The 16297-nt window shown below is 58.1% G+C and overlaps 1 protein-coding gene across 1 annotated transcript in view; it reads right to left on the bottom strand.

Annotated features, from left to right (window-relative positions):
- LOC119102067 (fibril-forming collagen alpha chain-like) overlaps window positions 1–16297 on the bottom strand; it is a 31523-nt gene extending 15226 nt beyond the window's left edge. Inside the window, 14 exon segments of the mRNA XM_037225439.1 lie at window positions 1–20; window positions 631–748; window positions 1075–1236; window positions 1729–1890; window positions 2157–2462; window positions 2817–3004; window positions 3610–3718; window positions 4425–4523; window positions 5009–5215; window positions 5718–5842; window positions 6412–6640; window positions 7163–7230; window positions 7615–8367; window positions 16100–16297. Coding sequence (XP_037081334.1) covers window positions 1–20; window positions 631–748; window positions 1075–1236; window positions 1729–1890; window positions 2157–2462; window positions 2817–3004; window positions 3610–3718; window positions 4425–4523; window positions 5009–5215; window positions 5718–5842; window positions 6412–6640; window positions 7163–7230; window positions 7615–8367; window positions 16100–16217 — 2664 coding nt within the window. The 5' untranslated portion in view covers window positions 16218–16297.

The raw sequence follows: 16297 nt of genomic DNA, 5'->3' as shown, positions 1-16297 counted from the left end.
ACCCATGGCGCCGCGCTCGCCTGTCACAGATGGCAGCACCGGTCAGCCCAGCGTGCCGGTCAGCCCCCCTCAGCCCGGTCGTTTGGGCCGGATCGGGCGGAGTCCAGGCACTGAGGCTCCGCGGTGATGCATGGCAGAGCGTTCTGACGTTTCGTAGAAACATCGACGTGGTCTTGTGACGCCCTAAATGTTAAACAGTTAAGCGGACGAATCGGCTCAAGGCGTAAATTTGAATCAAAAGACTGATCGGAGCCAATCGCATCAATCACCACTCAGTTCTTACAAAGTCGAGCTTGTTTCTCCGAAAACAACGAACAGCTTGACCAGTGGATGCATGGGCTAGGGTAAAATTCCCTCTATACAAGTCAGCTGCCAGCTCAGGACAACATCGCCGCATAGTTGCGGCCACCTGGGTGACCGCGACCGGGACATTGCTATTCGCTTTGCATCTCGAAGATTATAAACCAGACGTTCCTCTGACGAATTATTCACACAACTGAAGTTGATTCGCAATGCATTTGCAACAGAGCAGGAAGCATTACTTGGAAGTGGCTGGTTTTCGTGAGGCGCAGACGTCGGCTGAGCGTCCGCGAGCCGGCTCGGCCGCGGGCTCGGACGCGGGGTGCGTACCTCTGAATCCTCGCGATCCTCTGGGCCCGCTCTCTCCGGGTGGGCCGGTGGGCCCCTGCAGGCCCGGCTCGCCGTCCTTGCCGGGGTTACCGGGACTGCCGGGCGTGCCCGGTGGACCCTGCCAGGTCACGTGACAGGTGTGAACACCGCTCGTCCGCGCAGTCCGGCCGCCGCCGAGCTTCGCTGGCTTACCAAACCACACAACAGCCGCAGAGTATAACGCCGAATGGTAACTGCCACCAGTTCTCATCTGTACCGGTCCAGCCGCGAAGCGAATGGCTTGCAAGTATGCCTAGTCTACAGGTGAGTGGCTGCCACCTGCCTCTCACATGCACTGCAAGACAATTAAAGTAAATGTCCAGAAGACGTTTGGGTCCACCACGCATGACGCTTCTCTGGAAGCGCCCATCGCCTCCGCTTACGGACGTCGTGTGGCCTGCTGACCTGGAATCCTCTGGCTCCCGACTGTCCGACGGGCCCACGCGCTCCGGCCGAGCCGGGCGGTCCCGGCGGCCCGATGGGACCCATGGGTCCGTCGCGGCCGGCGTCGCCGCGAGGACCCGGAGGGCCAGCGTCGCCCGCCTTGCCGTCCTTGCCCGGTTCTCCCTGGTGAGGCACAGGTGGGGGCGCTCGGAGCACAGCTCAACTCGCCGCCGCCACCGGCCGGGCCTCGGGCGCCGGTGACGGCATACCGTCCTCCGCGGAAGTAAAGTAATCAAATAATAGATGAATTAGGTTGCGACCAAGATACTATCGTATACAAATCCCAAACAAAGACTAACCAACAACACGGTGCCAGCGAGTCGTCGAGAATAACACCGAGCATAATGCCAAGTACTAACCGCCATCAGCACTCATCCCTACTGGTCCGGCCGCGAACTCCTCGACTTGCGCTTAAGCGCTCAAAGTGTGTTAAATCGGCGCATCAATGATCGTCGCATGCCTTCCCACACGGTGCGAGACGACTAAAGCCTATGTCCACAGACCTTTGGACCCAACAGGCATGGCGCAATGTTCAGCTCGGCCGCCCGCCGACGCCCCGCTTGTCTCGGCGCTGCAAGCGGTCGGGCGCGGCGCCGAACGTCGGCGTCGACTCACCGGTCGTCCCTGCGCGCCGATGGGTCCGATTGGGCCGGGCAGGCCGGTGGAGCCGGTGGCGCCCATCTCGCCAGGTTTGCCGTCGGCTCCGGGCAGGCCGCGGTCTCCGGTGCGGCCGGGGCGTCCCGGACTGCCAGTGCGCCCCTGCATTCCCCGCTCGCCCTACCACCGGTCATCGGGGTCAGGGTGAGCGGCGGGAAGGGGCAGCACCATAGGCTGCACCTCAGGGCAGGCAACAGTGACGGACATCACCAGAGGCCGTACCTGAGGTCATCAGCTTGTGCTCAGTAGAGTCGACACTTCAGCTGTTCCTGTGCGGGCTTCCACAGAGAGCAAGTGGGTTGTACATGGTGTGCTACAAGCTATGCACTGCAGCGGAGCGGCTGGTCGTCAGTTTCGCATTTCTCATGAGCATCACAGCAACTTACAACCAGTCCGGGCGGGCCGGGCCGGCCAGTGTCGCCGCTGGAGCCCTTAAGACCCATCCTGCCCGGCTGGCCGCGGTCGCCCACGGAGCCCTTCAGGCCGGGCGGGCCGTCGGCGCCGGGCAGGCCGCGCGTGCCGGGCGGGCCGCGCTCGCCCTGCGGCCCGAGCAGACCCGGCGGGCCGCGCAGACCACGTCGGCCGCGCCGGCCGGCAGAGCCCGGCGGCCCTGGCGCCCCGCGCGCCCCGGCCTCACCAGAGTCGCCCTTGGCGCCCGACGAGCCCTTCAGGCCGCGGGTGCCGGTCAGGCCCTGCAATGAACGGGCAGTTGTAAGAGAGCAGCTCACACGTAGGCGGCGTGATCTCATGCGAGAACCTTGGTGGCTGTTGAACTGTGGAGAGCACCACTGACATTCGAAACAAGTGATTGTCATGCAATTATTCATGGACATGCACGCGATGACAAAAGTAATTTGAAGACATGCCAGTATTTTTTCTTTTTTGTCTACGAACAGGCTTACAAACAGCATCGCTCAAGTGGACGCAACTCGGTGGACCAGCGAGTCTATGTTACGTCAGGTCGCAGTGCAGCCGGCGCCGCCGCGCCGCGCCGGCGCCGGCTAGCGGCGGCGCCACGCCCTTGTGGTCGATGCTGTGATCCGTACCTGCTCTCCCTTCTGTCCAGGCAGCCCGGGACTGCCCGTGTTGCCAGGCGGACCGCGCGGTCCCGGGAAGCCGGGCGCACCCATCGGGCCGGGCGCGCCGAAGCTGCCCTTCTCGCCGTCGGCACCGTCCTTGCCGGGCCGCCCGGGGGCGCCCTGCTCGCCGGGCAGGCCGGGCTGGCCGGCCTCACCTGTCCAACACAGGTGTCACGGGTCTGTCACAGGCGTCACGGGTCTATCACAGGCGTCACGGGTCTGTCACAAGCGTCACGGGTCTGTTACAGGCGTCACAGGTCTGTTACAGGCATCACGAGTCTGTTACAGGCATCACGGGTCTGTCAAAGGCGTCACGGGTCTGTTACAGGCATCACGGGTCTGTCAAAGGCGCCACGGGTCTGTCACAGGCGTCACGGGTCTGTCACAGGCGTCACGAGTCCGTCACAGGCGTCACGGATCCACCACAGGCGTCACGGGTCTGTCACAGGCGTCACGGGTCTGTCACTGGCGTCACGGGTCTGTCACAGGCGTCACGGGTCTGTCACAGGCGTCACGGGTCCGTCATAAGCGTCACAAGTTGCGTGTCACTGGCGTAACGGTCAAGCGAGGAGGACGCCGAGAGAATGCTGACTAAGCACACGCGCAAGTATGTAGAGAAGTGCAGAGCACAGATTCCGAAGGCTGACCCTGGGCAGGTGGGAGCGGCCGCAGTGTAGTCTTTGCGAGATCGCCTGGCAGCGGCGGGCAGTGCGAGCTGGCGGCCCCAGCGCCAGCACCGCCACCCGTCCAGCTCACTCACCACGAGGCCCCTGGAGTCCGACGCTGCCCTTGGGCCCCTCGTTACCGCGGTCACCCTTGGCGCCGGGACTGCCCGGGAAGCCAGGCGGACCGGACTTGCCGGCGGCGCCCTGTCGGCGGACGGCGGTGGTCAGCGGCTAGCCGGCGGAGGCGAGCCGAGCCGGCCAGGCGCCGGCTAGTGATACACCGCAACTGGGCTCCTGGCCGGCTAGTGATACGCTGCGTCAGGGCTCCTGGCCGGCTAGTGATACACTGCGTCAGAGCTCCTGGCCGGCTAGTGATACACCGTGTCAGGGTTCCTGGCCGGCTAATGATAAACCGCGTCAAGGCTCCTGGCCGGCCAGTGATACACCGTGTAAGGGCTCCTGGCCGGCTAGTGATACACCGCGTCAGGGCTCCTGGCCGGCTAGTGATACACCGCGTCAGGGCTCCTGGCCGGCTAGTGATACACCGCGTCAAGGCTCCTGGCCGGCTAGTGATACACCGCGTCAGGGCTCCTGGCCGGCTAGTGATACACCGCGTCAGGGCTCCTGGCCGGCTAGTGATACACCGTGTCAGGGCTCCTGGCCGGCTAGTGATACACCGCGTCAGGGCTCCTGGCCGGCTAAGTCCGCTGACGGTGCTGGGTTGACTGCGAAAGGCTGGGGAGCATGCCGATATGAAAAAGGTCATTTCCTCCGGGAGGTGAGAGATAACGCCTTTCTATATTAGGCAGCTAAGTCCAACCGGCACTTCCAACCGCATGTACATACAACCGCAAGTACAAGTACAACTGCATGACAGAGGATGGTGCATTGGTGGCGAGATGCTACTTACCGGCGGACCAGGCGGTCCAGCGATGCCATCAATGCCTCTGAGGCCGGCCGGGCCGGGCGGGCCGTCCCTGCCACGCTCTCCGCGGGGACCGGCCGGACCCTGCGGGGGCGGAGGACGGAACAGCTTAGACGTGTGCGACACGCGTAGCTGTGAACAGTGTTCACACGGGCCGAACGCGGAGTGCTACATCGACTTTGCGTACATTGGTCACACGGGCCGAACGCGGAGTGCTACATCGACTTTGCGCACATTGGTTACGCGGGCCGAACGAAGGGTGCCACATCGACTCTGCGTACATTGTTCACACGGGCCGATCGAAAGGTGTTACAGCAACTCTACGAACACTAGTGGGCGCTCAGTCATCCAGACGTGGCTGAGAACACCGAAATGGGGGCAAAGCAGCAGAATACAATTATGGCTGACGAAAAAGTCAATCGTTGTACGTAAAAGTAACATTTAAAAGCAGGCAAGGCAATCGTCGGCATAAGAATACAGGACGCAGAGACCGGTGTGCTGAATGTGCGGGATCAGTGTGCCGTGTCGCTGCCGCCAGGGGCGACGCAGGCGTGGCCCGCCGCACCCACCAGCGGTCCGGGCTCGCCGGGGCGGCCGGACGGTCCGATGCCGCCCTTCTCTCCGGGCAGACCGAGCTCTCCCTTGGCGCCGTCCGTGCCGGAGAAGCCGCGGTGGCCCTTGGGTCCGGGCATACCGGGCATGCCCGGCAGGCCGCGCGGCCCCGGCGGCCCCTGCGCGCCGGCCGGGCCGGGGGAGCCGTCCTCGCCGTTTTCGCCCTGGCGGCGGTGCGCATCAGAGGCGTGACGAGGCACAGCTTCGACGGGGCGACCACAGCCACGTTCCAAAGCCAATATCGAATACAACGATAGGGCGAAAGATTGACTGGTCTATGCATGAGAATTAAATCATTGTTTTTGAGGTTCTCACACCCTGTAATTACGAGCGTGAGAACAAATATGGATATATGGCATGGGGCTTTGACATGACAGGATACAGTACGGATGTCGTTCGCTGGGGTGACAGCTAGGGCTGGGCAGCGATCCTACGCCCTGCGGATGCGTCAGAAGTCAGTCGCGATCAAGGCCATGGCAGACACCTTCACGCCGGAGTAACCTGCGTCAACGAATTTTCGCTGCCGATCACAGGTGACACAGCCATGCGCTGAGAAACTCCCTACACAGCTGATAACATAAAACAGCAAATTCAACAGAAGCGCAGCAAAGGCAGCCGTCGCTAACGGTAGCCGAGTGCAGAGCTGTTTTGCTGGGGATCGCTCACGTCTTTGCCGGGGATGCCGGGGATTCCTCTAGGTCCATGGCTGCCGACCGGTCCCGGAGGTCCTGGATCCCCCGGCTCTCCGCGCACTCCTTGGAAACCCTGCGGTCCCGCCGGACCCGGCGGACCTACCGGCCGAGCAACCCCCCGTCACAAAACTGTCACACCAAGCCAGAGAGCACGCCACATCACACTGCGCTGGGAAGGGCACACGCCTGAGTCAATGCTTCAGGCGTCCCAACTGCCTGGGGTCCAGTATGCAGGACGTTTTGCGAAAACGCTGGCAGACGCTTAGCAGGGACGCAGATACCGCATGCCATTTTCCCGAAAAGGAGACAAGGCTGCACCACGGGGACCGTGCCATGGAGCTGCAAGCATGGTAAATTTCCCACAGTGCTATTTGGTTGAACTGCTGGCGTAGCGAGAAATTATCCAGCAGTTCGGCCCGCTTGGGCGTTGGTGCCGGTGACCACGCAGCAAGGCATACTTGTCGGCGACTCCGATCCAAATGCAGCTGGAGGAAACAATTCCAGCGACCGTAAAACATTCGTTTAATAACCGTGTAGGCGGATTCAAATCGGACAGCCGGCCGCGCCTGGTCAGGCGGAGCGGAGCACATCCCTGCATCACGGCACGTGACCAAGTCACGGTGACGTCACGGCGTCACTAGGCCGTCACGGCGCGTCATCGGGCTGACCTGGCGAGCCGCGCGCGCCGGCCGGTCCTGTCTGTGCTTGCAGGTAGAGCGGCTGCGCCGGCGGGCCCTTGTCGCCGCCCAGCGACGCCTGCAGCTGCTGGATGTAGGGCCCCGGGTCGGGCGTCGGGCCCGGGCCGCCAGGCTGGCCGGGCGTGCCTGGACTGCCCGGCGTACCCGGCACACCCGGCGAGCCCGGCGGGCCCGGGTCTCCTGTCGGCCCCGCCACTGGCTGCGGCAGAGAACACCGTCCGTGAGTGCGTGACCGCGCTGCCCCAGTGGGGCGCGCGGCTCAGCTGCGCCGGCGGGTTGGCTGATGCTGTGAGTCATGTCACATGAAAGAACAATTTAGTTGCAGGGATTATGCAGATGACAAGAGACACATGCCATGGTTTTGGAAGGAGGGGTGCGACGTAATGCAGTTTATGTTTGTTGATGCTGGGACAGTGGACCCGACAGACACAACAAACACCAGATTGCTTGAGCGAAAAAAACTGCAGAGCACCCCATAATCCCAGATGCGGCGTTTCGGAGCGTCTTTAGGGTCCCGCTTTCATCTCCCATCCGTCGGTGGCTATTGCAGTCGACGCTGAGGCCACAAAATCCAGGGTATGGACATGCCAGAGGTGCACCTAGCGCTTGAAACCGCAGTTATTGATCGGTGCGAAACGCAAGAGCCGCGCCGCTGTTCCACCAGACACAGCTGGGATGACACACCATTGGGGGAAGAGAGAGAGAGAGGGACTCCACTAACCGGCTGCGGTCCTTCCTCCTGGTCTGCGTCTGGACCTCCGACACCGGTGCCGACACCGTCAGTAACGTCTGCAACAAAACAGAAGTGGCATGGGCGTCCGCGGCTGGACCCTGCACACCCCAGTGGGCCCGTTAACGACGGTTTTCAACGGCGCGCACAACGGGGCGCACGATGTGCAAAGATCTTTGCGCATCGCTGATTGAACCGCTCGAAACAACCAACTACAAGGAGTGCGCCCGGAGCCTGTTGTGGCATTGGAAATGTGCTGGCATGCCTGTCTGCATAACTCTCAATCAGAAAACACCGACTGCCACTGTATGCCCCGACGCGGGTCGAGGATGCGATTCTGTCTCAGGTCGCAGTCAGGTGCGCGTCTGGGGAGGACCGGGCGTCGCCCGGGTCAGGGCGCGGGCGCGGGAGCGGGAGCGGGCTGCGCGGGACGCCATACTGACCGGCGCAGATCGGGCAGCACTGGCCCAGAGGGATGTACTCCTGCGTGTCGCACTCGGTCTCTGGACAGATGACGCCATCACACGGGTCCTGATCGCAGTCGCCCGTCTGGCAGTCCACCTGGCCGCCACTGCACGTGCACGTGGTGCACGAGTCAGGCCGGAACGTGTCACCCTCGGCGTACCGCTGTCCCTCGAACGTGCAGCCGCTGGGGAACGCTCCGGCGGCCGTCGCCGCCTCGCCTGCCGCCAGACCTCCGCGCAGCCTATCTCGCTCTGCCTGCTCGCGGGCCTCGGCTTCCGCCCGGGCTTGGGCCTGCTCCCGGGCCTCGGCCTCTCGGGCCTCGGCCTCCTCCTGCCACCTCGCCTCGGCTTCGGCCTGCTGCCTGGCTCGCGCCTCAGCCTGCTCCCTCTCGCGCGCTTCCAGCTCCATTCGCCTGGCGTTCCTCTCGGCTTCCGCGCGAGAGCGCGCTTCAAGCTCCAGCCGCCTGGCTTCCCTCTCGGCTTCGACGCGCTCCAGCTCCAGACGGCGCCTCTCGGCCTCGGCTTCGGCGCGTGCCTGGGCCTCGGCCGCCTGGCGCTCCTGCGCAGCGGCCGCCTCGCCGCCGAAGCTGCTGCTCTCGTACGTGTAGCTGTAGGTGCTCTCCCCGCCACTGTTCGTGGCGCTGGACGAGCTGGAGCTGGCACTGTCCTGGCGGTCTACGTAGCTGCCGTCGCCATTCTCGAAGTCGTCGTAGCCGGGGTAGTCGTAGTTGTCTGTAACAGAGCGGCGCGCGGCGCGGCTGTAAGCGGCCGGCTCTCGCGCGTGCGCGCCCGCCCCGCCGCCATGCAGGCCCGTAGCTAGCCCGCTGCCAGAAGCCAGACGGCAGTGTCTGGCAGCTCGCTCGGCCGTCAGCGCTGCCGCGACTCGTGGCATGCTCTGCGCCCAGCGGGGTGGCTACGGGCCTGTGATCGGCGTCGCGGGAAGTGGCCACGTCCAACGACAGCACGTGGAGTCGCTGAACAGACGCTAGCTACCGCGACAGACCACGTCCAGTTCCTGATCAAAGCATGTGTGGCATAGGAGCTAGTAGGAACATTCCAGCTAGTTCACGCGCACGCGATTGCCCCTTTTAACAGAGCTGCTGCTGATATGCATTGAACGATTCATGATGAAAGAATTGAAATTAAACGCGTCAAGGCGACCGGCAAGGTGTTATCGTAACACGAGCGGATTGACAAAACTTGACACACAACGCACCACTGGATAACTAACCTCAGCCCGATCACATCTCTTTCAGCACTGAGGGCGCGCGGTGAGTATGGTGAGTGTTTAGTCTTAAGTCAGGCCAAAAGCCGAGTAAGTTATCAGCCGCCAACGTAGCCAAAAGTTGAACATATAAAATGATCACTGAGTTCACCCACACGGTGTATCGCGACATGGTCCTCGACTGGATTCAGCTGTGCGACGAACATCCCTGCCAGCGACGCGTTAGCAAGGCCCGGTGAGCAAGCCACGGAGCATGCGTGAGGATGACAGCAACGGTTGTGCTAGGCTGGTCATGCCGTCCCTTCAGCCGCCGCCCGTCCGCGTCCCGGTCTCCAGCTGATGAGTCTGCGGCGCCCGCGCCGGCCATGCTGCAGGCCCTCTCGAATGTTTTTGGCCGCAGGGTTGGTAAACAAACTCGGCGCTGGCAAACAGGAAGCAAGGCGAGTATGTGCGCCGCGGCGATGCTCGAGCCGGCGCCGAATGTGCCGACACGGAGGGTCAACGATGATACCGACAGGTGCGGCAGAGCCCGTCACTTCAAGCAGCGCTTGCAGCGCGAAATTGTGGAAATGTGCACGATACGAACGGCGTAAAGTTATGAGTGTGCCTATTTTCAGTATTGCTTGCAACGATGGTAGCAGCATTTTGCATGTATTTTTGCAATGCAATTCACGCGCGGTTCTTCCATGCCGACCGAAGCTGAATGTTTGCGAGGCAAGCGAGCGCTGAATGTTGCGTTCACCCACCTGCACACACCGTCCGCAGCCCAGCTCCATAGCGACCGAGATTCGAACGGAAACCCATGGCAACACCAAGACGCATGCATCAGCAGAGAAGGCAAAGAGCAGCCAAGCCCAGCGATCCCGCCTCTCCCCTCGCTGTGGTGCCAGAGCAGCCGCATGGTTTGTTGCTTTTTGCCGCTCCTCCCGCTCATGTTTCTCTCTCCGGAGTCATCAACCGGCGACCCGCTGCACAAAAACCGCCTGGCGGCCGGCCGGCCGAGTCTGCTCGGATCGTTAGCACTTCCGTCGTGCCAGCACATCGGCCGTGCACTCGTCGCAGGGCTGTCCAAATGGCCATCCGTCAAACACGCGGACCGTGTCTATTTTGTTTATGAAGTCGGGCCCGGACCGGTCAGCGTTTACATTACATCCAGATGACCCAAATAAGACCGGAGCCGGCGGCCGAGTGGTGCTCGAATCTCGGGTGGCCGCGGGTGGCGCGAACGGCACCCCTGCACGCCGGCCGGTGGGAGCAGTGGCGTGGCCAGGAGTTTGCCGGAGAAAGGTGTTAGGTTGAATCATAGGCGGGAGGGGGGAGGGCTCCAAGCCAAGGGTCTAGGCCCTTCGTTGCTGAATAGTCATGTTTTTTATTCAAGGACCTTGACAGGCTCGGGCTTGTAATTTGATGCCTCCGGGTCCGTTTTTTTATGTTTTAGAAACCCCACAGGAGTCTCACTTGAAATTAGCACAGGAGTCTTCGGTCCCAGGGTCATCCCCGCCACCTCCAGGTGGAGGGATTATGGTCCCTAAATCCCTCTTGCCCAGTGCAGCATTGCATCACGCTCGTGAAGAAGCATCCACTGTTCACACGCTCCACATGGAGCCCGGCAATTGCACACGTAGAAAGGTATCACGTGTGTGACGTGTCCATGGCGCGGAACGCGTGCACGACGAATTTGCATCTTTCTGCCTCCTGTAGCTTTTTAAGCGGTCATATGCATGATGAATAGTTTATACTCATATATGCACAAGATGAGCGAAACAATAATTTATCAGAAGCCTGACGGTCAGATGGTCAGACGCTCAGACGATTATCAACAACCAGAAGGCGCAACGCCCCTCTGATATCTCTTTAACGGTTCTGCCACCACCTTAACCTAGAAATGTTGATATTGCTGATTGAAACGCACGCATTTCCCCGCGTTTCATACAGCATTTTTGTGTGGAGCGAAACAACAAAAAATCAGCTAGCCCGGATGAAGAAGATTGAATCGCTTCGATGCTCGGATTACGACTGGCGTACGGCGTCGGGAGGGCTTGTTCGGCGTTAACGTTCCTGGGTCGGGGTCCAGGTGGAGCGGAGGGACCTCGTTAAAGTGCATAAAGCCCTTCACAACCAGCTCAGCACGCTGGCAATTCGTTGAATGTTTGCCCCCGATCCGCGGCGTCTCGCCAGGCCACGCGCTCATCCGAGGCCGGAGCTCTGGGACTGCCGAGGTGCAAACTCTTGGCCACAAAGAGCAGCTTCGCTACGGTGCTGCCGCCTGGTGGAACTAACTGCCCCCTGGCCGCGATGAGCGTCAGACGCTGTCCGCGTTTAGTGCGTCGCTGAGAGCGCTGAAGGCCTGAGGGCCGCTCGCTCTGTGCCTATCTGCATTGGCTTTTCGAAATTTATCCATTAATCAATGGTTTTCACTTGCACTCTGTTATGTATATGCACGTTGTTTCTACGACTACTGTCATTTTTCCAGGTGCCTTTGCCTTGCTTCGTGATCGTTCCTTTTACACTTTGCACATGATGACGCTGATACTGAAAAGCCACACTGCATGAACGCATTAAAAATTCTACACAATACAATACAACCTCGTACAGCATAATTTATAGTGCTATCACGTCTGTGGCAGGCCCCAATTTTGTCGCATTGGGTATAAGTGTGAGGGGGGGGGGGGGCACCAGGCGAGCCGTTCAAGCAATGTGCGCCGCGAGAGGCGCTGGCGGGATGATAACAATAAGCCCCGGGCCAGGGACTGAGCTCAGACATACCTCTAACCAGGCTCCGCCTTTAGGAAGAGTTGGTAGCACTGCCCTCACGGACTTGGCGTGAAAAGGAGCGTAGGATGGCGGTTTAGCTAGAAATTGTCCAACGTTATTCTAGGTCGGTGCCCTTGGCTGCAAAGGTTTAAGCCCGGCCAGTCTCAGGCCCCTGAGACCTGTTCCCTGTCGAAGCCCAGCCGGTCTCAGACCTCTGAGACCTGTTTCCTGTCGAACCCCGGCCGGTCCTAGGCCTCTGAGACCTGTTCCCTGTCGAAGCCCGGCCGGTCTCAGGCCTCTGAAACCTGTTCCCTGTCGAAGCTTTGGTTTTATCTGAATTTCTACTGTGGCCGAAAGTAATTTTAGTAGCAGAAGGCATGTTTTCAAGACGATAGTCTCAAAAAGAGTATATAGTGTATTGGATTGCGCCTTGTTGCCCAGGTCAGGTCGTTGTGGTTGCCTTTCGTTGTGTTCGGTTGAGTTTGGTCAGGTCACCTTATTTTGAGTCAAATGGCGTAAGAAATAAGCCAATAAAGCTTTGCAAAAATTGTCTGCAGGTCCGATTTCATTACTTAAACTCGGTGAGGCTATCGTACCTCGACAACGGTAAGGCTATATGGTTAGCAGGGTTATTTAAATAGTTAAAAGTCGGTTCAGATGCCAGTCATCCACACAAAAAAACTGTTATTGTTTATAACCTCTGATCGTGCCAACTGTTTACATACCTGTACTGTCTTGTGCGATCCTGTAAAAGCTGATGAACTCAGAATAAGATATTTTGGGCTCAGCCGCGAACGCGCACTGAACTCAATTCCAATAGACTCGGCCTATGATCATTGAGTCATTGAGTTGATCATTGGGTCATTGAGATGATCCTATACGGACACGGCAACTATGCAATGTGGGAAGCAGCTACGCAGTTTCACAAAATAAGTTAGGGAGGGTTCCTGGGCAGCATGACGAAACACACCCATAAAACACCCCCGAGACGGGTTTCCTCCAGACTTGACCCATTTCGTTTTCAAAGCTGGGGAGGAGGGCTGGACCTCCAGCTTAATAGGAAGCTACACACATGGTTGGGAAAGGTGAGCATGGACCAAAACTCGAGCTCGAAGTTCAAGGGACTGGGACACGGCCCCAGGTTCCTGGACGCAGTCTTCTGTTTGGTGCCCACTGGCCTTCGTTATAACGATGGGCTTGATACGCTTTGGTTTGGGATGGGAACGAATGGGAAGCGAACACCGAGTATAACTTAAGTATTTTGATAGTGAAACGTGTGCATGTAAGCCAAATAACATCAATGTAGTCCCTGGTAACCGTGACGCTCTCAGAATAACTTCAAGACAGCTTTCCACTTCCACAACTTGCACCCACGAAATCCTTCGGAGTTGGACACAATATTTGGATGGCTGTGGCCCCCGATGGCACGCTCCGAGGCACGTTCATTGCCGGATGGACGGAGGCAGACTGCTGGCGACCAAGAGCGGAACAGGCACAAACTGAGCTTGAGCACAGCCGTCAGCGCCCCCGTGGCCAGCAGTTCAGATGCAGACATTCAGCAGTTCAGGTGCAGACATTCAGCAGTTCAGATGCAGATATTCCGTGCGGTGGTGGTATGGCAACCCACTGACCTGCACCCGGCCAATTTGACTACGCTATGCAGGGGAAGCGTAAGGATAAAGGGATACAGGAAAGATGAGTGAACGGACTACAGACCCATTACTCAGCGAACAGTTGTATTCACCTGGGTTCGGGGTGCAACGGGCTCTCGATCAATACTGGTTGCGTGGGAAACGGAGAGGGAAGTTGCATGGAACCTGCGTCTGGCCGGGCGTCCGCACGATTCCTACGGTATTTCGAGGACAGGAGATTGTCGGGTGTCACGAAACCTTTAATGCCCTTTTTGTACGCCCTCTTTACCTGCCATGCTGCCTTTTGAGCCTAGGTTACAGTTTGGGTCATAATGTGTCGTGCCCTAGTTAGTGAAGGTGTCGCCATTCCCGCAGTCAGATTCAACTGGTCAGGGTCAGTCATTTTGTGGGGCATTCAGTGTTTTGTAGTGCACATGTCATAATATTTGACCTGAGGTCAACTTATTTTCGGGTCTTCTGAAACTAAAACACATCCGTATAGTGGGCTTGTTTGGCTTCCAAATGACACATGTCAAGCGTGCTAAAAAAAAGCCGCCCTCTAAGGCTGATGACCGTCTTAGCCACAAAGTTTCGCTTTGTGGATAAATGGGGTATTTTACTCTCATTTTATAGAAAAAGAGCATACACGTATGCGTTCTGTCATGACGGAACATAAAAATGGGATCAAGTTGGGTCGGTTAAACCCATGAGGTACATGGTAAAAATGTCGGATTAGTCATAAGCGGGAGCGGAAAATCACAGTCCAAACGAGGTTTACATTTTTATGCTGAAGTCGCAGTTCCAGGCTTGTAACTGAATCCGCATACACATAAATGCCAATGACAAGGCCAAACCACGCCTTAGGGAGTCCCATGAGGTCAAACAAGATGGTTCAAGATGGTCGGGTCACGGTTTCAAATTCACCAGCTGCATTAAGTCGGAGTGGTTGGAAGGCTTTCAAAGAGCTGGACCGAGATATCGCGCGGATATAGTTTCTTACAGAACAGGAAGATCAACTCTAGCCGGCCGGCCTCATAAACACTCTTACCGACTAGCATTTTAAACCTTTTACTGCATCCAAGCAAGTTAGTGTAGCATATAAAATGTCACAAGGTTGGATTCACACTTTGACAAGTGTTGCACCATTAAGGTGTAAAATACCGAAATCGACGGTAAAAAAATTTGATCGGAACATATAAGGTAAAGTCAGGTTGTGCCGAATGAGGTCAGGTCATTGCATTGAACGTTTCTTTAAATGGAATCGAAGGCCCGGGACAGGCGCTCGAAAAGCGTTGAAAGCTAGATGCTGAACAAACACAAAACACAAACAAACAAGGTCTTGTCCAGAATCGTAACGCTATAAGCTGATGCCAGATATGACCAGACCTGAAGCCCTCAACCTTGAAGGAGTTTATATTCATAGTATTCCAGACACGTCCCTGTGCCATTTGGCAGCCTTCCAAGCCGATCTGATATCATTAATTTCTCTTGTTAAAAACGTATGGTAGGTGCCAACACGAGCCGGTCTCATGCCAGCTTACCTCACTATTTATGCCATATAATATGCGGACGGGACGTTAGCAATCCAATGATACCAAAAACCAGTCAACCAACGAAACGAGGATGTAAGTTTGCTGTCAATGCCTTTTAACAACAGGAATGACGGCACATAATCATTTTTATGACATTAACCGTTTGTGCCCGTCATAGGTCGGCGACCGAGGACCGTATAAATTAAGAAACTGTGCACGCATGATGCAAACATACACTGAAGGGTACTGCGTGTTTTGTGTCCACACCACTCGTTCTGCCTTCATAAAAAACGGACAGGTTCTCATTGAGTACAATGGTTTGGCTGGCCTCGGAGTCACAGCCTTCCCCATCAGATGGCGGAGGCTATCGGTTCGTAACAGAAGCCATGCGCAAATACCCAATGCTCTTTTACGGCGGAGGAACTGCAAGCTTATGGTGCTTGGATGTAATGAACTATTCCGGCTGCGTTACACTGCAGCCACTGTCCGCAAAAGTGCTCGACGGCGTTAAAGGCTCCTGAAGCGAATGACGAAGGACGGACTGGTGACAGCTTGAGCTGCGGAACGGATTCTCGACGACAGAGTACGGGGGACCCGCCGAGGTAGAGATGGACAGTCTGGCGGGATGACGCGGGAGAGGTCTCGTGGCAAAGCACGCGGGAGGATGAATCCATGAAGATAACTCGTGGCAGGACGTGGAGAGGGACCCGCGGGGCGCGCTGCTCGCCTTCCGGTCAGATCCGCCTCGTCGACAGCTTGTCAGGGCCCAGCGAGAGCTGCTCGAAGCCGTCGTGATCTGCGGCCTGTCATCACGTCTTGATCTGTGTGGGTTGCCATGAGGCCTCATGGCTATTATAGGCATGAGGCCATTATATATAATTAATGAGGTATTAAGGTCTCTGGGAAGGTCTTATAATTTTTCGAGATCTTCCATCCAGCACTATGTCTCGCCAAGGTGTCATGGCCTTATCAAATTTGTGAGGTTTTCCGAGCTTCCATGGTTTGTGAGGTATCATATACACCGTGATGTCAGGGGTCATGACGTGACAAAATTTGTCGGAAAGCGCCATGACGTATTAGGGCCTGCTGGAACGCGCCAACCGAAAATCTGCTACCAGCCGAAATCTGCAAAGACATTGCAGACAGCCAGCGCTTACCAGGATCCATCGATATCTATCACTAACTTCCAGGAAGCATTAAAGACCACCCCATTCTACCAAGTAATTTTGAGACCCACTCCTGTCTTTCAAAAAGCACCCAATACCTACCGCGCGACTCTGGAGGGCCTGGCAGTCCTGCTCACCCCTCATCGTGCAGCTTACCGGCACCGTAGTCATCGTAGTTGCCGTTGGGCCCGTTGTAGTCCGGTTCCTGCGCCCTGGCGCTGGCGCTGGCGGCCGTCAGCAGCAGCAGCAGCAGCAGCGCCGGAGAGGGCGGCATGGCGCCGGCGGGCGGCGGGCGGCGCGCTGCGCGCTCCTGCTCGCCGGGGACCGTCGGCACGGGGGAGCGGCCGCCGTCCG

Source organism: Pollicipes pollicipes, unplaced genomic scaffold (genome assembly GCF_011947565.3).
Source record: "Pollicipes pollicipes isolate AB1234 unplaced genomic scaffold, Ppol_2.1 Scaffold_5522;HRSCAF=6530_pilon_pilon_pilon, whole genome shotgun sequence".
Classification (NCBI taxonomy): Eukaryota; Metazoa; Arthropoda; class Thecostraca; order Pollicipedomorpha; family Pollicipedidae; genus Pollicipes; species Pollicipes pollicipes.
Note: the sequence above shows the minus strand (reverse complement) of the source record. Positions and strands in the feature narration are given on the sequence as shown.